The following is a 20,757-nucleotide window of genomic DNA, read 5'->3' as shown; positions in this document are numbered from 1 at the left end:
CCCCTGTTTCCCGGGTGCCCACCAACCTACGCTCGGCGGGTTTTGTGTTCATTTGCCACGACGCCCACCGCGGGCCGTTGCGTCCGCCTTACGACGGGCCTTTTAAGGTCTTGCAGCACGGGAGTAAGAGCATGGTCGTGGACATCGGCGGTAGGCCTGAGACTATCTCGGTTGATAGGATTAAGCCTGCCCACGTGGATGTTTCCCGGACATTGGAATTGGCGCAGGCCCCACGCCGCGGACGCCCCCCAGCGCCTCGCCCCTCCGACCTGACCGAGCTCCCCCCTGCCCGACCGACAACGCGACCGTCCAGCCCAGCGGTCTTTCCGGCGGCGCCCCCTACCCTTGACCCCCTGCCAGCCCCTGCCACCTACACCCGCTGTGGTCGGGCTGTCGTTCCTTTCCGGCGCGGGGATTTTGACTATGGGTGAATTCTGGGGGGGCATGTGTAGTGGGTTGACATAATTCACCCGGAACCTAAGTTCACGTTGCCGAGTTCCGGTGGGATGGTTTATACGTGTGGGAGTTTCCGGTTTGAGTAGTGTGTGTTAGGATCTCGAAGGGAAAAGAGTCGGCCCGTGGTTGAGAGAAGCAAGTTATAAATGTCATTAAAACAACTGCCGTTGGCACCGTCATTTATCACTCCGCCTCCGACTCCAGTCCTTGCACACCACACTCCTATAAAATGATCAGAACTGACTAAAGTTCGATCTAACGCATTGGTACTACTTACCTATGTTTCCCTTCCATATCGATCCGTAGATTTACTCGAAACATGAACAGAGCGGCCTATTTTGATATGAAATAGCCTCGCGCGTATAGCAGCTATCGTTATAGCATTAGCCATCCGCAATTTCCTATGAGCCTCAGCTCGCAATCTCCCATGAGCGTCAGCAAAGTGTAAACAATCGCGTCTCTCAAACGATCTCCTATAAAATGATCAGAACTGACTAAAGTTCGATCTAACGCATTGGTACTACTTACCTATGTTTCCCTTCCATATCGATCCGTAGATTTACTCGAAACATTAACAGAGCAGCCTATTTTGACATGAAATAGCCTCGCGCGTATAGCAGCTATCGTTATAGCATTAGCCATCCGCAATTTCCTAAGAGCCTCAGCTCGCAATCTCCCATGAGCCTCAGCAAAGTGTAAACAAACAATCGCGTCTCTCAAACGATCTCCTATAAAATGATCAGAACTGACTAAAGTTCGATCTAACGCATTGGTACTACTTACCTATGTTTCCCTTCCATATCGATCCGTAGATTTACTCGAAACATTAACGGAGCAGCCTATTTTGAAATGAAATAGCCTCCCGGGTACAACAGCTATTCGGTGACGCCCCCTGACTACAGTTACCGTAATGCTGGGAAGCGATGCGACCTTGTAATTTACTAGTCGTACTAAAACGTACTAAAACATTTTGGCAGAGCACTGTGTACAACCAGTATGGATCAATAAATTCATCACTTGATCCATATATAAGGCGCACCGGGCTATAAGGCGCACTGTCGACTTTTGATAAAAATTTAGGTTTTTAGGTGCGCCTTATAGGGCGGAAAATACGGTAAATAAAGTTTAGCCAAGGTTTAGTTGCATTGTTCCACAGGAAAAGCGGCAATTCAAGTTATCTGATCACACTCGAGAACGGCTCGGCCAACAACTGGAGAAGAACAGATGGACAAACTCTGCGGGGGTCACGGGCCGACAATGAAGTGCTAATTCACACCACACTACATTCCTTAGCTAATCAACGTTGCTACAGACACAATCTTCCCTCCCTTTAGTGTAGCAACGCCTCTGTAACCAGGGCAACCAAAACATTAAATAGAGGAGCACGTGGAGGGAGAACTCAGAATTGATGGAGATTGTAACCGAGTTTCCTCTCTCTATCGTTCTCCTCGCGAGAAAAGACTTAATATTCTGTCTCACTGGTGGTTTGTTTGCTGTTGCTCTTCTCTTAATAGTTATTCAGTCATTGAAATAAACCTGACAGAAAATGTCACAGAAAACATATGTACACAAGATTTTGGGAAAATTCAAAATGGAAAACTGCAAGCCAAGGGACACTCCTTGTGACCAAAAATTGTGTTATACTGAAGATGCTGTTAAGATGGATGATGCCAAAATGTATAGGTAGTTGGCAGCCTCATATATTTAACAACATGTACACGTCCAGACTTATGCTTCGTGGTAAGCAAATTATCACAGTACTTTTGTGAGCCAACATAGGAACAGTGGGTAACTGTGAAACACGTTTTCAGATACCTCAGAGGAACTACAAATAAAGAGTTGTGTTTCAGGAAAAACAACAGTGAGAATTTAGGCCTAGCGGACTATAGTGATGCAGACTGGGCAGCTGACGTTACAGACAGACGCAGCACCACAGGTTACTGAATAAGCCTAAGTAACAACAATGCTTTAGTCTCATGGAAAACTAAGAAACAGCCCACAGTGGCACTTTCAACATGCGAGGCAGAAACATGGCTCTGGCCTCTACTATGCAGGAGTGCATATATTTAGAACAGCTGTTGAAAAACATTGAGTACAAATACACACAAACTGTAGTGTATGGGGATAACCAGGAACAATCGCTTTAGCCAAAAACCCTGCGAACAGACAGAGGTGCAAGCATGTAGACATTAAGTATCATTTTTTAGATCGACTATAAACGAAGGAAAAATAAACCTGGTATATTGCACTCCTGAAGATATGATCGTAGACGTCATGAACAAACCTGTCAACAGATCAAAACTTAGAAAATTTGCAAGCATGATGTTTGGTGTTTAAAAGAATGTAAAAGATCCAAATCTGTATTACTATATCCTGTGTGTATTCATATTTTGTGGGGGGGATGTTGACAAAGGACGAGGAATTTGATCGATGGATTTAATGATTTAGAGTGCACAGATAGTTTGATAACATTATTGCTTATATAATAGTTATTTGATATATAATTTATATATCGTTATATGGGCCTGTGGAATATTTTAAAGTGCAAGAGCCGTCAGCGGCGCGCACGCATTGTTGACAAAGGACGATTGATGGATTTAATGAATTGGAGTGACGCAGATGGTTTTATTAACGTGTTATTTATGTAATAGTTTTTTGAATAACTCCGCCGTTCTCAGCTCTTAGTTTGTGTTTATGTCACGTTAGCATACCTATCGTTTAGCCTGTTGTTGCTCACGTGTTGTTGCGACGCTGCGTCAGCAGCGCAGCGGTTGTTTACATAAAGAACAAAGATTGACTCGACGAGCTGCTGCTGACGCGACATTGCGCTGCTGTCGTCCCTTGAAATTCAAAGTACAGTAATCCCTTGCTACATTGCGGTTTCACTTTTTTTTTTTTTTTTTTTTTTTTTTAAAAAAACAACATATATAAGTCGCTCCTGAGTATAAGTCGCCCCCCCCACCCAAACTATGAAAAAAAACGCGACTTATAGTCCGAAAATTATGGTAAAAGGAAAATGAGTTTATGATAAAAACAATTGAATTTGTTTTTCCCCTTTTCATGATGGCAGGGGAGGCGGAGCCTCCTCTGACCGCACGTCCCTGGTTACTATGTCAGGTGCCGTCTGCTGTAGCTAGCGAGCGATGCAAGTGAGGATAATGGACTTCGAACGTGGTAAAAAGAAGAGGAAAGGCGGTGTGGAGAGGGACAAAAAAAAAAGAAAGGCGCTGGAGGAGGACGTGGCCGGATTTGTTCAGCCCCCCCCACACACACACACACGGTGCCATTAAAAACTGTGTGTGCCCGCACGTGCATGCATGCCAGTTTGCATGTGTTGTGTGCATATGTGCCGCAGCCATGTAATAAGGCTGTCCCTCTGCTGATTTATTGTTAGATTTAGTACTAGTTGATTTTGTAAGTTGAAGAGTCATTTGTTATTCTTCTTACATGCACATTCCTCTAAACTTTGTAACTGGCCCTGGCTAAATTAATATTAAAATATATGTCTATGTTTCCTATGCAAAGGTGGAAATATTGCCAGATTTGGTGCTTCAGACAGTAGGCCCAGAACTAGATCAGAGCAGCTCAAGAACAAACAGTTATGTATCTATCAATGCATGGGATTGAATAGACTATGAGTATGCATGAAATATTTGGGATAAAAAAGCAAATATTTAACTATATCATTCTTTTGATATTGCTCAAATGTGTTCTTGTCGATAATATAATTATTATGCTGGTTGTTCTGACACTCCCAGCAGATGCAGAGTATACTGGCAAGACAAGTCCAAGGAGCAGTGCAAGGGAAAGGCCAACTCAGGACAGAGACAGACAGTCAGACTCGGAGAGACCTTTTGATTATTTTGCTCGCCCTCATTCTAGAGATTTTGATTTGTTTTTCCGGTACCACCCACAACAAAACCCAAAGAATGATTGTTTGTATGTGTGTACGCACAAATGCGTTTCGCTTGTGCCCATGCATTTAAGCGTGGGTGTGAACATGCACGTGTGGGCAAGGCCAGGGTAGCCTGAAAAAATCTCCCAGTCCGGCCGGCCCTGGTCAGCGTGGTGTACAAGTTGAAAATGCGGTGTTGGGTTCACAACATTTATCTGAAAAGAATCTCACAGAGGCAGGAGATGTCTTCAATTGGCCAGCGACCTCTGCAGAGGGGCGCAAACCAGACACACAGCAAGTGTGGCTGAGATTCGCGCTCTTCCTTCAGTTTGGTCGTGCCTTTTATTGAGGAACAACAATGGGGCAAGTGTACATGAATGCGTAGTTTCCCAGACAGGAAGGACATTTCATAATTACATCTCATGACCACAGAACAACGGAGATACTACTATGGACAGACCAGTATGGTCGTCTCATGACTTCAGCTGAACAAAGACGTAGTCTTAGTGCCCCTGGGATGCATCCCTCTGTGGCGTACTCATGACTTCTACTTAAATGAGACGTTTGTCTGCTTCAGCCATCCCATGACAACCTCATGATCTGTTCATGTATAGTCAACTATGGGGCTTATTGTGTAGCGCGACTCATGACTCCATACCTGAGTTCCTTAGCCAGCCATATGCTCCCAAGTCATTATCACGAGGCCAAACTGTCACATACTGCGGAAGATCTTGCACACATAAGTAGATACATAGAATCCAATGATAAAAAGTATATTTTTCCCAACATGCGGGTCTTCCCCTTCCCGGCATAATACTCTCGCAAGATCTTCCAAGCTTTTCTTCTATTGTCCGGTGCATCTCTCATAATTAATGAAAGGCTTTCGTCATCCAAAAACTGTATTAACTCAGCATATGCATCGGCGTTCTTCTTGCCCTCAGCTGCTCTCTCTTCTTCGCTGTTTGGTTCTTCCAGAATAGTTTTCTTCAATCCGAAAAAGTGCCAATGTCCAAGCATTTTGGTCTCCCACAGCTCGTACTTCGTTTCATCTCCGTCAAACATGAGGCAGCCTGATTGCTCCTTGAGCCTCCTGATGCTCTCTGTTAGTCGTTAGCGCGCAGTCCGTTGCGACTTTCTCTCGGCTTAAAACACTATTCTTCGGGTTGCTCCTGGGCCCATAACCTGTTGAGCTTCGCGCTGTTGTACTGCGTGTTATTCGAAGAAAGAGTGTGTTGGAGACAAAAAGGAAGCTTTCTCTTTTAGGCTCTTCTTAGCCACTTTTATTCAGAACTATTTACACACTTGCAAGGTTTCTTTTTAACTAACATTAGGCACACTTGCGCCCCCTCAATTTCAAACATATCACCGCATCTGAGTACACAAACATCAACTAGGCTCCATCTTAACACTCACCCTAATTTTTGGCTTCATACTGTCTTTCCTCGTCTCCCACCGTAGTCGCACTGAAGCCGAGTCCTACGTACGCTTCGTCATATTTCCTTGTCTTAGCTTTCGGGTGACTCATTTCTCTCATCTCCGTGTCCCTCCGCCATTCTTTTCAACCCTGTTAAATATTTTTCCATGGTGTCCCACTGCACTTTTTATCGCCTGCTCTGTACGGTGTGTCCGTATGTTCCGTGCGTTCCACACTATAGAGCGAATACATAGAACATAGAAACTATATTGTTACAATATTTATAAAATACTTTTATGAGCCTTTATTGTATTTTATTGTTTTTTTAAACACTGTATATTGTACTTTTAAATGTTTTTGTAAATTATTAAACATTTAGTAAACATTTTAAAGTCAAACTGATTTGCAGAAACACTTATTTATTCAAATAAATAAGAAAAGAAAATCGGCCTAGCGCGAGCGCATCCGCACAAGACTTTTATGATTTTATTTTTATACACTCTATTGTTCTTTTAAAAACGTTATTTTATTTTAAACACTTTAAAACATTTTAAAGTGTCACGGCTCCTCTCTGCTCTTGCGTGCTGGCCGACTGACGCGGCCCAGCTTGAGCACATCCACACAAAACTTTTATAATTTGGTTTTCTATACTCTATTGTACTTTTAAAAACTTTTTTTTTTTTAAACAATTTTTAAAACATTTCAAAGTGTCACAGCTCCTTTCTGCTCTTGCGTGCTGGCCGACTGACGTGCCCCTGTGGCCCAGTGCGAGCGCATTTGCACAAAACTTGTTTTCTATTTTGAAACATTTAATTAATTTAATTTTAAAGTGTAAATGTGTCACAGCTGCTTTGCTCTTGCGGTGCTGACTGGCTGACGCACCCCAGTAGCCCAGCGCGAGAGCAAACACACATTGCTCATTCCCGGCCGCTGTCCCAAACCCTGGGCGGCAGCTGCCGTTGTCCCGACTGTGTGCACGGTGGTGCATTTTTCCGTTGTGCGCGGGCGGCTGTGTCACGTCTGCTAATCGTCAGTCCCAGTTCTACTCCGCGTGGCGATTGAGCAGCGGAGACATGATAGTATGTGTGTAATGAAGTGCAAGTCTGAGGTGCTGCCGATATTGACGTAGACCAGGGGTGTCCAACCGTTTTGCAAGGAGGGCCAGATTTGATAAAGTGAGGGATCCGGGGGCCAATAGTTTTTTCGGACATTTTTAACTACAAATATTTCACGCAAATACACACTGTTATAAGACAAATTTCATTGTCCCGATTGTCTTTATTTTTTAAATGACAAAATAACCAAATATATGCCACTCAGGCAACTCTAAAAACACAAATTCTACCTTTCATTCATATCTGAAGAGTCAGATAACATTGAACAAACTATGAAATACCTTCTTTTTCCACTGATGACCATCACGAACTTCTTCATAAGTTAGCGGTATTGGAGACGGAAATTCACCGCCTCAAAGTGTATGTGGAGGTAAATGGACAATCTGGTAAGGAGACAATCAAAGTCAAAGTCAGCTTTATTGTCAATCCCTTCATATGTCAAGACACACAAAGAAACCGAAATTCCGTTTCCTCTATCCCACGATGACGAGACATTGTACATGATAGACATACAAGTAGATGACACAAAATAAAAACAAGAAGGCACAAACAATAAATAATAATAAATAAATAACATGAGTGATGAATAAATAATACCGTTTTTTTCCGTGTATAGTGCGCAAAATTTAACTAATTTATTGTCCTAAAATCTGGGGTGCGCATTATACATGGGTACAAAAAATTTTTGTATTTTACGGGCAGTCGGAGAAATCAACGCCAACAAAAAAAATTACATCCAGCCTTGTTAAGACCATACCAAAGACTTTAAAAATGGGACCCATTGCCTCCCTGCGTGTGTGACGATCATTGGGACTTAAAAAAAAAAAAAAAAAAAAAAAAAATTAAATTTTTTTTAAAAAAAATTCATAAAAATTGGGTGCGTATTATACATGGGTACAAGCTTTTTTCCAGCATCCGCATGCCATTTTTCGGGGTGCGTACTATACATGGGGGCGCACTATACACGGAAAAAAACGGTAAACAAATAACCCAATAAATAAGAGGAGCAAAACTGAGCCAGTGTGCATACAGCAGACAGTAAGCATAGCGCAAAGTACAGGACGCTACGCAGAAAGGGGGAGCGAGTTCAGGATCTTAACAGCCTGGAGTATGAAGCTGTTGGAGAGTCTGGTGGTGCGGGAGCGCAGGCTACTGTACCTCTTCCCAGAGGGCAGAAGATCAAACAAAGAGTGAGCGCGGTGACTCACATCACTCACAATCGTGGTCGCCTTGCGGGTGAGATGGGAGGTGTAAATGTCCTTCAAGGAGGGGAGTGAAGCACCAATAATCCTACCAGCCGTGTTCACTATGCGCTGCAGGGCCTTCAAGTTGTAGTCAGTGCAGCTGCCACCCCAAACAGCAATACAGCTGGAGAGGACGCTCTCAATGGTGCCGCGGTAAAATGTAGTCATGACGGCCGGAGGAACACTCGCTCGCCTGAGTTTCCGCAGGAAGTACAGGCGGCCCTGGGTCTTCTTCGCCAGTGATGCGGTGTTGGTGGACCAGGAGAGATCCTCACTGATGTGCACTCCCAGGAACCTGGCGCTGCTCACTCTCTCCACCACAGCACCGTCGATGGTCAGCGGCAGGTGTTGGGTGTGACCCTTCCGGAAGTCCACAACAATCTCCTTGGTCTTGTCGATGTTCAGCAGGAGGTTGTTGTCCCTGCACCACGTGGTCAGAAGGTCAACCTCCAGCCTGTATTGAGTCTCGTCTCCCTTGGTGATGAGACCCACCAGAGTCGTGTCGTCAGCAAACTTCACTATGCATATGTCGCTGTAGGTTGCAATCTTACCGTTGTCTCGAACCAGTGTACAGGAGCAGGCTAACGGACTGCTAATTGGCTCTACAAAGAAGAAGGATGAAGGATGTGTAAGCGGCAGTAAATCAGCCAGTAGTCCTCCCTGGGATTTACTAGGAGCAAAGCCGAAGCATATTTCTGGTAAAGATATGGGAAGATGGACAACAGGCAGAACCCAGCACCAACAGTTTAACGAGGGAACTGACTAGCCTGCACTGAGTGTTCCTTCAACCCCGGTACCAAGGAGGAAACAACCCTGGACAGTGGCTACAACAAGAAGTAAGAGCAAACCAACCCAAGACACAGACATTCAGTTGCAAAACAAATTTGCTCCACTTCTACAAGACCTCGACTCCCACAAGGAATGCTCATCTCCCAGTATCAGAGAAAGGTATGAAGCTAAATCATCCAGGAGAAGGTCGCAGCTAACAGCTGGGCATCAAACACTGATAGTGGGTGATGGAGCTGTAAATAAGGTGAAATACTTTTGCACCGAGAAAAACAAAGTACTGTGCTTTACCAACGACATGGTGTCTGATATCTCAAAAAAAATCACGAAGATCGCTGCTGAGCATCCAACAATGAGATCTGTAATCATACATACAGGAGAGCCTTAGACCTTGCGAAGCAACAATCAGAGGAACTGAGAGATGATTTTCTTAATCTCCTGAGCAAAATGCAATGTCTAAATGCTGAGGTGTATCTGAGTGCACCTCTGCCAACGCTACGACGAGGAGAGGAGCGCTTCAGCAGATTGTGGTGGATAAACAAATGGTTAAAAGATGTGTGTACTGCTCTATCAGTGAACTATATTGACAATTTTATCAGTTTTGGGGAACGCAGGCTCCTTTTTAAGGCAGACGTTTTTTGCCTTAATAAACGACGAGTGCATTTGCTGAGTGCCAACATTTTTACCCATGTGCGTCACCCAGGAACACCCTGTGTCGCCACGCAGGCACCAGCGAGTTCAGCCAAGGACAGGAAAGGAGATAGTGTAGATCAACAGACAACACAGTGCTCTTAAGGGCAGCGGACGCAGAAGTAGGCTTCAACTGCAACGTCATCATCCCTACTCCAACAAAAAATCTCTTCCCCAACTCCTCCACCCCAAAAACAACTGGTCACCCCTCCATCATCATCCCTACCCCAACAAATAGTCTTCCAGCTCCCAACTTCTGTTACCCAGTTCAGACGACTCACTCTTGGATTTCACTGACAAGATGAAAAACTTTGTCAATATTGGAATCCAACTCACACCACGTCTTTCCTTGTTCTCACCCCTTCCCCTTCCCTATCGTTCAGCCCCTCCCATTCCACCACGCACAAAACGACCTTCCACCGAAAATCACAGAGCCCCCTCTCCGCCCATGAAACATCTACACAGTCTAACCCCTCCCACTCCACCAGCTCGGAAACAACGCTTAACCAAAGGTCACCGCCCCCCACAACTTCCTCTGAGTCACGTCTCAGTGAGACTCACAGTCTGTGAGTCGGAGTCTCACAGTTATGTGGACTGATACGAGCCGGGTCCAGGGTATGATAACAATATTAAGATTGTTCTATCCCAGAATAAATCAGGGCCCCATGGAGCTCATACAGCTTTTCCAATCCCTGTGATGATAGGTAACAGAAAAGGGATCAAACTGGTGAGAAATAAAAATAGTTCAGTTATATCTGCCAATCTATTGAGTGTAGCATGTCATCCTGAAAACTCACCAGTGTCTCCTGTTAAGGAGTTACAATTAGCACTTTTAAATATCAGGTCTCTGGTTGGCAAATCTTTCTTAATCAATTATTTTATTAACATGCACAACCTTGATTTTATTTTTTAAACTGAAACTTGGTTAGGTCAGGACAATACTGCAGCAGTACTTATTGAGGCAACACCCCCCAATTTTAGCTCTCTTAGTGAAGCAAGAATACATACGATAGGAGGCGAAGTTGCCACTCTTCAAAGACAGCTTCCAATGTAAGAAAATGTCTTACGGTCAGTTTGATTCCTTTGAATATGTTGCCATTCAGTAGAAAGCCCCCTGTCGAGCAGTCTTAGTGACCATCTAACATTCTGAAGGACACTGACCACCCTAGCCACTCCCTTTTCGAACTGTTGCCATCAGGCAGACGCTATAGATCAATTAGGTCAAGGACTAGCAGATTCGCCAACAGTTTTTACCCTACGGCGGTACTCACATTGAATGCCGCTAAACGTGAATGATTATGTCTGTGAATGTTCTTCTGTGGGTTTTAGCTTGTATTTTTTATCTTTTTATTCTATTTATTTATTTATTTTTATCTCATGCGCTAATCGGTTGGCACTTTTTAAATTTCGTTGTACGTGTGACAATGACAATAAAGATCTATTCTATTCTATTCTATTCTACAGACCGCCCAAATATGATTCAAGGTTTTTTGATGAGTTTACCAAACTGCTGTCTATTGTGGGCATGCATTTTGACTGTGTTCCTTATTGGGTGATTTTAACATTCATGTTGATAACCTTAAAGATGGGTATGCTAAAGAACTTATAAATATTCTGGATAATTTTGGGCTTTCCCAGCATGTCACAGATCCAACACATAACAGAGGTCACATATTAGATCTAATTATTTCCAAAGGTCTTAAAATCTCCGGGGGGGTGCTAATGGGACGTCAAACGCTTTGTGTGGCGGGCTCCATCTAGTGTGGAAACTGAGAAGTGAGCCCAAGCTTCTTGTGCGAGCCATATTCAATTATGTTTTCAGAATTTGCTGCGGGCCAATAAAAACTGGACCGCGGGCCGCAATTGCTAATGGGACGTCGAGCGCTGCTCGCTCGCTTCTCTTCCGGGGGTGTGTCAGGGTTTTCCAAACTATCTTGATCTATGATTATGGTGGAATGTATATAACCGGTAATAAATAACTTAGGTAGATTAGTTTTATGCTTACGTTGGTATGTAACCGGTAATAAACCACTTAAGTCTGTCCCATCCTAAACAATGTCGTAAAACATCCCCTGCTCTGTTTTCCTAGATGTCAAGAGCTTTAACTTGTTTATTCAGTCTACTGTCACCCCCACCCTGTTCCTCTTAATAAAGATGCGCTTGTGGGAAGGGAGAGTTAGACTTCATTCGACTATCGCTGTGACAACAGCGACGAGTGAACTCTCCGCCTGCAGGTGCCCAAAACGACTAACTTGTCTCCGAGTGGTTCTTGCAAAATAAGTTAGAGTGAGCACCACCCTAACATTTTGGTGCCGAAACCCGGGATCCCTCATACCCGCCATCTGGCTGACGGAGGACGACACGCTGCACACCGTCGACGGGCCAGCGTCCATTTAGCCGGACCTGGTACAGAAAGACCTAGGAAGGAAATTCTTCGCTGGGCCAGCATCTTAAGTCTGCCTTCGTCTGACAGATGTGGATTGACGGGATCCGGCTGAACAGCGAACCAAGGAGACAAGTAAGTTAAAGCCCTAAAGTTGTGGGATTGTGTTGTTGTGAAACGCGTAAAAGTGCACAGGAATAGAAATAGGCAAGACAGAAGATAAGAAGTCTTGTGGAAGGAGGGGGTGTTGTAGAGTCCCCCTCTGGATGAAGTGGCTCTTCTGGAGCAGTGGTTTTCAAAATATTTTTGTCAAATCTCACGTACCTCCGTGTACCCTGATTTGACAACCGCTGTTCTAAGGGGACAACTTCGCGTTGGCAGGGCTGGGTAACTGGACGGTTGTCTTTAGTTCCCAGGGAAGGAAGGGGTGTTGTAGAGTCCCCTATCCGGATGAAGCAGCTCTTTTATTTTTAAAAGAGGACTTCGCGTTGGCAGGGATAAGAAATTTGTGTGGTTGAGAAAGTGTGACTGGTAGGATAAATTGACTAAATAGCAGTTCTAGCATTGATCCACGAAAATAATACAGGCTAGTAATTGTTCAAAGGTCAATTTAAACTTGCATTGAGGATCCTCAAAGAAAAATAATAAAAATAATAATAATAATAATAATAATAATAAAAATTGTATAAACCTAAAATACCAAATTAAGATGGGAAATAAAAACTGTAAATCCCTAGCTCTTGACGGAGATGAGAAGTACATGGCGAGTAAATTTGTTAATTGTATGCAATACATGCCGAAGTGGAAGAAAAAGTATGGAGTAGAAGGGAAGTTGAAAGTTGAAGTGTGGAAGATAGTGGTGGATGTTCTGGAGGAGAGTGTGAATAGAAAGTCAGAGGGACTGAAAAAGAAAAGAAAAGAGAAAGAATTGATTTGTGCTAAAATATGGTTGAATGCTTCACAAGAGAGAAGAGAACAACTCCAAAAGACAAAAGATAGAAAGATGAAAAGTGATGAGGCTGCGACCATGTTTGTCAGGCCGGAAGACAATGAGGCCACAGTGCGCAGGCGCACTGTCCCGGATACAGCGCAAGCAGAGGAGCAAGAGGGGTTGTCCGCTTGTGCGCAAAACTTGTATCCAAGCTTAACAGACCTGCGCCCTCCCCCATATAACAGCAAAAAAGGTCAGGGTCAAATGATTAGAAGCCCTGTACAAACAAGAAGTTTGACCACTGCTGCTAGATTTTCCCAAAATTTAGACAATGTTGATGTGTGCCCAATGATCCAAGTGCCAAACCCTATTGTAGGGGAAGGCCAACCTCCACATACATATGTTTTTCGGCCATGGACTTTGGAAGAGGCAAGGAAAGCAGTTGAAGGGGTTACCCCTGTTGCTGAAGACCCAGAAAAATGGGCAGAAGACATGGCTGGCATCATACATTCCTATAGACTGAATGGACATGAGGCAGGAGAAGCTGCAATGTCTTCCTTGGGAAAAGACTGGGCAAAGGTTAGAGGAAATTACACAGGTAGAAATAATCAAGGGCCTTTTCCCTATCCCGTTGAGGGAAATCAATTGGGAGGGGAGTATGCAGCACAATGGAATGATCTTGTGCAAAGAGTGCGAACAATATTTCAAAGACGAGCGAATTATGGTCATTTGGCAGGAATAAAACAGAAGCCTGGGGAAGATACTGATGATTTTCGCTTGAGATTTGAAAAAGAATTCAGGGTGCATAGTGGCATCCCATTCAATGATGCAGCTGAGAGTGCTTATCAGCAACAGCTTAAAAATGCGCTCCTTACTAATTTCCGCCCTGAAATAGGCAACTGGGTGAGGAAACATTTGGTGGAAGTAGATATTGCAAGTGTGACAACAACTATGCAATGGGCCAGACATGCTGAAAAAGTGATAAAAAGAGGCAAAAGTTCTGATGTATTTCATCTAGACGTTAATGACCTAGATGAAGATACAACAGTCTTCTTCCAAGGGTCCCAGAGGGGCAGAGGAGGTAGAGGCCAACAAGGTCGAAGGCCACCATACAATTCAAAACCCCTACAAGATTCTGACAACTGTTGGAACTGTGGGAAACGTGGACACTGGTCAAAAGAGTGTTTTAGAAAAAAACAAAACCAATCAAGGGGTGGAGGAAGGGGCAGAGGGAAAGCCAAATTCTCAGCATGACTAGATTGCCCCCCTATGACCTCTTGTGCTCCTACAGAGGAAGAAATAGTAGATGTTCATACAGCATGGGACATTCTGAGTGCATTAAAAGAAAAACCATATGTTACCTTAAACATTGGAGGAAGTGAAGTTGAGTTTTTGTGTGATACCGGAGCTTGTAAAACCGTAATAAAAACTAAAGTCCCTAATCTGAAGGCCTCCCAAAATACAATTTGGGTGAAATCTGCTGATGGGCAGGTACACAAGGAGAGTATCTCCAATCCAGTTGTAGTGAGAGATGATGAAACAGGAGTCATAGCTTCAGTCTCGATTGTTCTATCCCCAAAATGTCCCATAAACCTGCTGGGACGAGATCTGATGACTCGGTTGGGAATTGCAATAATTCCAGTAAAGGATGGCATGCGAGCATGTAGAGTGAGAGATGTAGACTCATATGCTGCACAAGCAGGTGAACAGATTTCCTGCTCCTATGACATCACTCCCGAACGAAATCCCAAGCTACCAAGCAGATTGCTGAGTGAAGCTCGAAAACAATTGTCCCGACCTGAATCAGAAATGACTTGTAATCAATTACATGTCACCATGAATATCCTCACTGATCCACATGATGAGTATATTGAAAGTTTTCTCAGTGACACAGAAGTAACTTTAACAATCACTGCTCTGTACACAGATCGCGGGTCATTTGCAGCTGCTGCTGTGCTCCTACCCGCTCCTCAGAAAGACAAATACAAGTTGTCAGCTGTACCCCACATTTCATTGTTCAAACCTCACAGTATAACATGGGCAGATGTGGGTTGCCGAATTAAACTTGCTAGATCTGTCACTGATTATGAGGACAAAGGTGATGGGTGGAGCTACAGTACCAGTTGTGACATGTGGAAGCAAACAGTGTGTGAAGTAGCTGTTGGTAGGGCATGCGCTTGTGCGCTAACCTGACTAGTTGACATTTGTTTGAGTGAAAAGGAGGAGGAGGAATTGGCTGGGCTTCCTGAAAAACTGTGGACAAAGGGGCCATCTGATGTAGGACTTTTAACATCCATTCCACCGGTACAGATCAAACCAAGATCAGATTGGCGTCCAAGAGTTAAGCAATATCCTTTAAAACAGGAGGCAATAAACGGGATTGCCCCTGTTATAAATGATCTTTTGACAGGAGGAATCATTAGGAAGTGCTCGGATTCTCCTTGCAACACTCCTATTTTTCCAGTCCAAAAGGCCAATAAAATTGATTGGCGAATGATACAAGATTTACGAGCAGTGAATGATGCAGTGCAGACAAGAGCACCTAATGTGCCTGACCCACACACACTTCTGAACACTTTGAAACCAAACCAGAAGTTTTTCACAGTAATTGATCTTAGCAATGCATTTTTCTCAGTGCCAATTCACCCAGACTCACAGTTTTGGTTTGCGTTTACCTTTAAAGGACAAAGCTATACGTACACCAGATTGCCACAGGGATTTGCTGATAGTCCAACTATTTTCATTCAAGCTATCATGGCCTGTCTGGCTGATTTTCAGATGTCAAACAAAAGCCAACTTCTAGTTTATGTAGATGATCTCCTGATAGCCTCTGAAACTGAAGCTGCTTGCAAGGAAGACTCCTTAGCGTTGTTACACTTTCTCTGCAAAACAGGGAATAAAGTGAGCAAGAACAAGCTACAATGGGTCAGACAGGAGGTGAACTATTTAGGTCACACTTTGTCAGCTTCTGGAAGACAGATACAGAGAACCAGAAAGCAGATCATTGCAGATGCACCGAAACCCGAAACAAAAAAACAAATGATGTCATTTTTGGGACTCTGCAATTACTGTAGAGCATGGATCCCACATTATGCGGAAAAGACACAACCGCTGCTGAACATTGTGCATGGAGTCCCCATGGCAATGACAGAAAAAATTATGTGGACAACAGTGGCAGATGATGCTTTTGTGGTGCTGAAACAGGCTCTGATAGAAACTACAACTCTTATCTTGCCAGACTACAATAAAACCTTTGTGCAAACAGCAGACTGCAGGAATGGTTTTATGACCTCAGTGTTGCTGCAGAGTCATGGCAGCAAACTAAGACCAATTGCATTTTATTCCAAAAAATTGGATCCAGTGGCTCAATCTTTGCCAGACTGTGTCTAAGCAGTGTGCGCGGCAGCGCTTGCAGTAAGACAGGCTGCAGATGTGGTGCTTTTTCACAAAATGGAGCTGCTAGTTCCACATGCTGTAGACGTGTTGCTACTGCAAAGTAAAATGAGCTTTTTGTCACCAGCCAGACACCTATCTTACACTGCTACACTTCTGTCACAACCACACATTGTGATAAAGAGGTGCACAGTCCTTAACCCAGCAACGTTGATTCCGTTGCCGGGGGATGGTACACCACATAACTGTTTGGATGCCACAGAACATCTACAGCTGCCCAGAGAAGATTTAAGTGACACGCCACTTGACAAAGGAGAAAAGTGGTTTGTGGATGGATCATGTTCAAAGGATCCTAGAGGGAACAATCAAAGTGGCTATGCAATTGTGGGATTGCCAAACCAGATTGTTGAAGCAGAGAAGCTTCCATACAACAGGTCAGCGCAGGCTGCTGAGCTAATTGCGCTAACAAGAGCTTGTCAATTAGCAGAAGATAAGGAAGTCACTGTATACACGGACAGTCAGTATGCGTTTTCTACTCTGTTCTATTTTGCGAAACAATGGGAGCGCAGAGGGATGACAACATCGACCGGTAAGCCGGTTACCCATGCCTCCTTGTTAAAAGACTTGTTGCAGGCTATTCATTTACCTGCTAATCTAGCTGTGTGTAAATGTGCTGCTCACACCACTGGCACAGATGAAGTCTCAAATGGAAACAGATTAGCAGACAAAATTGCTAAAGAAGCAGCAGCAGGGAAACATGGCCGTGAATTCTTTTTAATAGATTCAGAGGACACACAACTCATAGATAAAACTATACTGACAGATATGCAGGGCAATGCTCCAATGGTGGAAAAACGAATGTGGACGACGAAAGGTGCAATGATGGATACAGATAATATCCACCGCATCGATGACAAACCTGTTTTACCAAAATCACTTTTTAAGGCAGCAGCAATTGCGACCCATGGGCCTTGCCATGTGTCGACAGGAGGGATGAAGTCTATCATACATCAACAATTCACTACCTTTGGTTTAGATGCTTACTTAAAAAATTTTTGTAAAGCATGTCCTGTTTGTGTGAAACATAATCCACAAGGAAATATGAGACCTAAGAGAGGCTCATTTCCAAAACCGTTTTACCCATTTCAAATCATGCACATGGATTTTATTGAGCTCACACAAAGTGGACCTCACAAATACTGCTTAGTGATGATTGATGCATTTTCCAAATGGGTGGAAATAGTTCCATCTAAACGAGCAGATGCCTTAACAGTGGCAAAAGCCATCTGCAAAGCCATCATACCGACTCATGGCATCCCCCAAACCATTTACAGTGACAATGGTCCACACTTTGTGAACCAAGTTGTACAGAACATGGCTGTACACCTTGGGATGACATTAAAAAACCACTGCGCTTGGCATCCTGCGAGCGCTGGTCTGGTTGAACGAGCAAACTCCACTATTAAGAGCAGGTTGAAAAAATGCATGGAAACAACAGGCAGATCTTGGCCAGAGTGCCTAGACTTAGTGAAGCTCTATATGAGAATTACTCCCACTTCAGAAGGGCTAACACCTTTTGAAATCATCCATGGGAGACCATATAGACTACCTGTGTTCCCTGCAGATTTGCAAAAAGCAGATGAAGAGCAGTCCTTGGCAGACTATATGATAAGGACGCTCAAACTGAAAGATGTGTCAAATGCAAATTTACTGCCGCCTGATCTTTCCTCCTCACAGGTCGACAAACCCATCGATCCAGGAGACTGGGTCTACATCAAGGTCGTAAAAAGAAAGAACTGGCTCAGCCCACGGTGGGAGGGACCATTCCAAGTCTTGCTGACTACCCCCACCGCAGTGAAGATTGCTGAACGGCCCAGCTGGATTCACCTCAGCCACTGCAAGTTGCAGAGAGTGCTGGACCCCTAATTCGGAGTGGTGGGGAAGGCTAACTTCAAAGGAGTCCTATCGTTTAGGGTGGGACGTCTCAATGTTGGTGAAGAAAACAACGATCCCCACTCCGCTAGGCGAGGGGATGTCCCGGTGTCTCTGCCATCCTAGTAGCAACGGGGCTCCATATGCCAGATGGATCCTCTGCTGCGTTGTGGTTGGAGCGTGCTATGGTCTATGGACTCATTTGAACAGACCAAGTGACAATGTTGACCGTGGAAAACGATGGTCACACGATGAGAACTTTGAGGACTGGTCATGGGACCCCAAAAACCCATACGAAACCAACACGTGGTACCGGTACGTTAAGTTCACTGTGAGAGCCCACACACAGGAGGGATGCTATGTGTGTTCAAAGCTCCCCCCTTCCTCCACGCAAGTTCACTTGGAGGCCAGAGCAATGAATGTCACTGAAGCGAAATGCATGGCATCCATGGGAGGAGTTGGATATCAACACCCTGCCGTCAAAGTGAGTGATGACGACCCTTTCCGCCCTGGACTTGTGGAAGGCACCTGTGATAAGCTTTTCTGGACAAATCTCAATGTGACTGTTAAAGGACGAACATTACCGCAGGTGGCCTACACAGAGCGGCGGCCTGGAGTGGACTATACGTGTTACATCCAAGGAAGTGAGACCCACAAATGCATTGACAGTGACTGCTCTCCAGGAGGAAACTGGATGGGAGCTTTGGACATCGTCACTGAGTGTCAAGATAGGAGAGCCATTTCAGTTGGGGAGGGCTCTCCGACTAACATGTCTGCACCATCGAACGGAACATACTTCATACAGAATGGCTGGTGGCTGTGCGGTCACAAGGTTTATCCAATGCTGCCCGCCAACTGGACAGGAGTGTGTGCACCAGTGTGGGTGACAGACCACACCTACAGGATACGACATCGACAGCTGACGACAGCACGCAACTCTTCTGGACGTCAACGCAGAGCGGTTGCAACCTTTGACCCTCATGACCCTATCTGGGGTGCGAATGTTCCAGGCGACCATAAAGTATGGTCCGTTGGAGACAAAGTTGTTCATGCGCTTTTTCCCTGGGTCGGAGTAGGAAAACAATCACTCTTCATCGAGACACTGAACTATCGTTTTCAATCCTTTGCGAATCTCTCACTGCAAGTCAACGATGGACAAAATAGAGAGATTCAGGCTATTAGGCTGTTGGTCTTGCAAAACAGGATGGTTCTGGACTTGTTGACGGCAGCACAAGGTGGTGTGTGCCACATCATTGGGACTTCCTGTTGCACATACATTCCTGGAGAGAATGATACACACATCTACGACGCCATGGCTTCGCTGAAGAACTTACAGCAGGCCATGTCAAATGACAAAGTTCCACAACAGTGGGGTTTCTTTTCATGGCTATTCTCTGGCAACTGGTGGCAACTGCTTTTGAAACTAGTGTCTCCTGTGCTTGTTGTGCTGGTGTTGTTGTGCTTGTTTACAACCTGTGTTATCCCATGTTTGAAGTCTGCTGTGACGAGAGTCGTCTCTTCTACCGTAGCACACGTAAATATACAACTTCTTAGTCGTGACGGATGTGATGACCATGATGAAACGCGGATTGCGTAGGTGCTATTATACTGGACGTGTTTTACAGAAACTTGATGATTTGACCATCGAAAATGCTTCGCAAGTGATGGATACAATGATGTACTGTTTCTGTGTTTTTCTTTTTATTTTTTTGTTGATAGCATTCTGGTCGCCTAAGGCAGAGGGACCGTGTGTGACTTTTCCTGCATATTAACATCGGCCAGCAGGTTTTTAGACCACACAATAAGTTTAATCTGGAGTATTGAGGAATGTCCTCATCTTCACTGGAGGTTGTTGCTATCAGTGTTTGTTGTTTTTGTCGTGTTTCACCCTACACGCTCCCCAAGCCGTCCGCTGTGATCTCAGCTTTTTATTGATTTTTTTTTATTGTTGTTTTTTTATTTTTGCTATTCTTCTTTATATTTACTTACTTACTTATGTTTGATTGATCGGGTTCACATAATCATATGATAAAACAGGAGGGAGATGTCAGGGTTTTCCAAACTATCTTGATCTATGATTATGGTGGAATGTATATAACCGGTAATAAATAACTTAGGTAGATTAGTTTTATGCTTACGTTGGTATGTAACCGGTAATAAACCACTTAAGTCTGTCCCATCCTAAACAATGTCGTAAAACATCCCCTGCTCTGTTTTCCTAGATGTCAAGAGCTTTAACTTGTTTATTCAGTCTACTGTCACCCCCACCCTGTTCCTCTTAATAAAGATGCGCTTGTGGGAAGGGAGAGTTAGACTTCATTCGACTATCGCTGTGACAACAGCGACGAGTGAACTCTCCGCCTGCAGGTGCCCAAAACGACTAACTTGTCTCCGAGTGGTTCTTGCAAAATAAGTTAGAGTGAGCACCACCCTAACAGGGTGGGTTGCTAATGGGACGTCGAACGCTGCGCGCTCGCTTCTCTTCCTTGCTAATGGGACGTCAAACGCTGCGCGCTCG

At 44.3% G+C, this 20,757-nt stretch overlaps 1 protein-coding gene across 2 annotated transcripts; it reads right to left on the bottom strand.

Annotated features, from left to right (window-relative positions):
• Positions 1-7,167: 7,167 nt before the first annotated feature.
• Positions 7,168-10,235, bottom strand: LOC133163607 (uncharacterized). Of its 2 annotated transcripts, XR_009716418.1 has the most exons (3): positions 9,597-10,235; positions 8,676-8,726; positions 7,168-8,598 (listed from the first exon to the last, which is right to left on the bottom strand). XR_009716418.1 is itself a non-coding variant. In XM_061293664.1 (2 exons), the coding sequence occupies exons 1-2, from the start codon at positions 9,598-9,600 to the stop codon at positions 7,945-7,947; spliced, it is 786 nt and encodes a 261-aa protein (XP_061149648.1). In that variant the 5' UTR covers positions 9,601-10,235; the 3' UTR covers positions 7,168-7,944. The 2 variants fall into 2 exon arrangements, 1 of the variants encoding a protein (XP_061149648.1); XM_061293664.1 differs by having other exon boundaries at positions 7,168-8,726.
• Between the last annotated feature and the right edge of the window lie 10,522 nt (positions 10,236-20,757).

Source organism: Syngnathus typhle, linkage group LG12 (genome assembly GCF_033458585.1).
Source record: "Syngnathus typhle isolate RoL2023-S1 ecotype Sweden linkage group LG12, RoL_Styp_1.0, whole genome shotgun sequence".
NCBI lineage: Eukaryota > Metazoa > Chordata > Actinopteri > Syngnathiformes > Syngnathidae > Syngnathus > Syngnathus typhle.
This window is presented reverse-complemented; position numbering and strand designations above follow the sequence as displayed.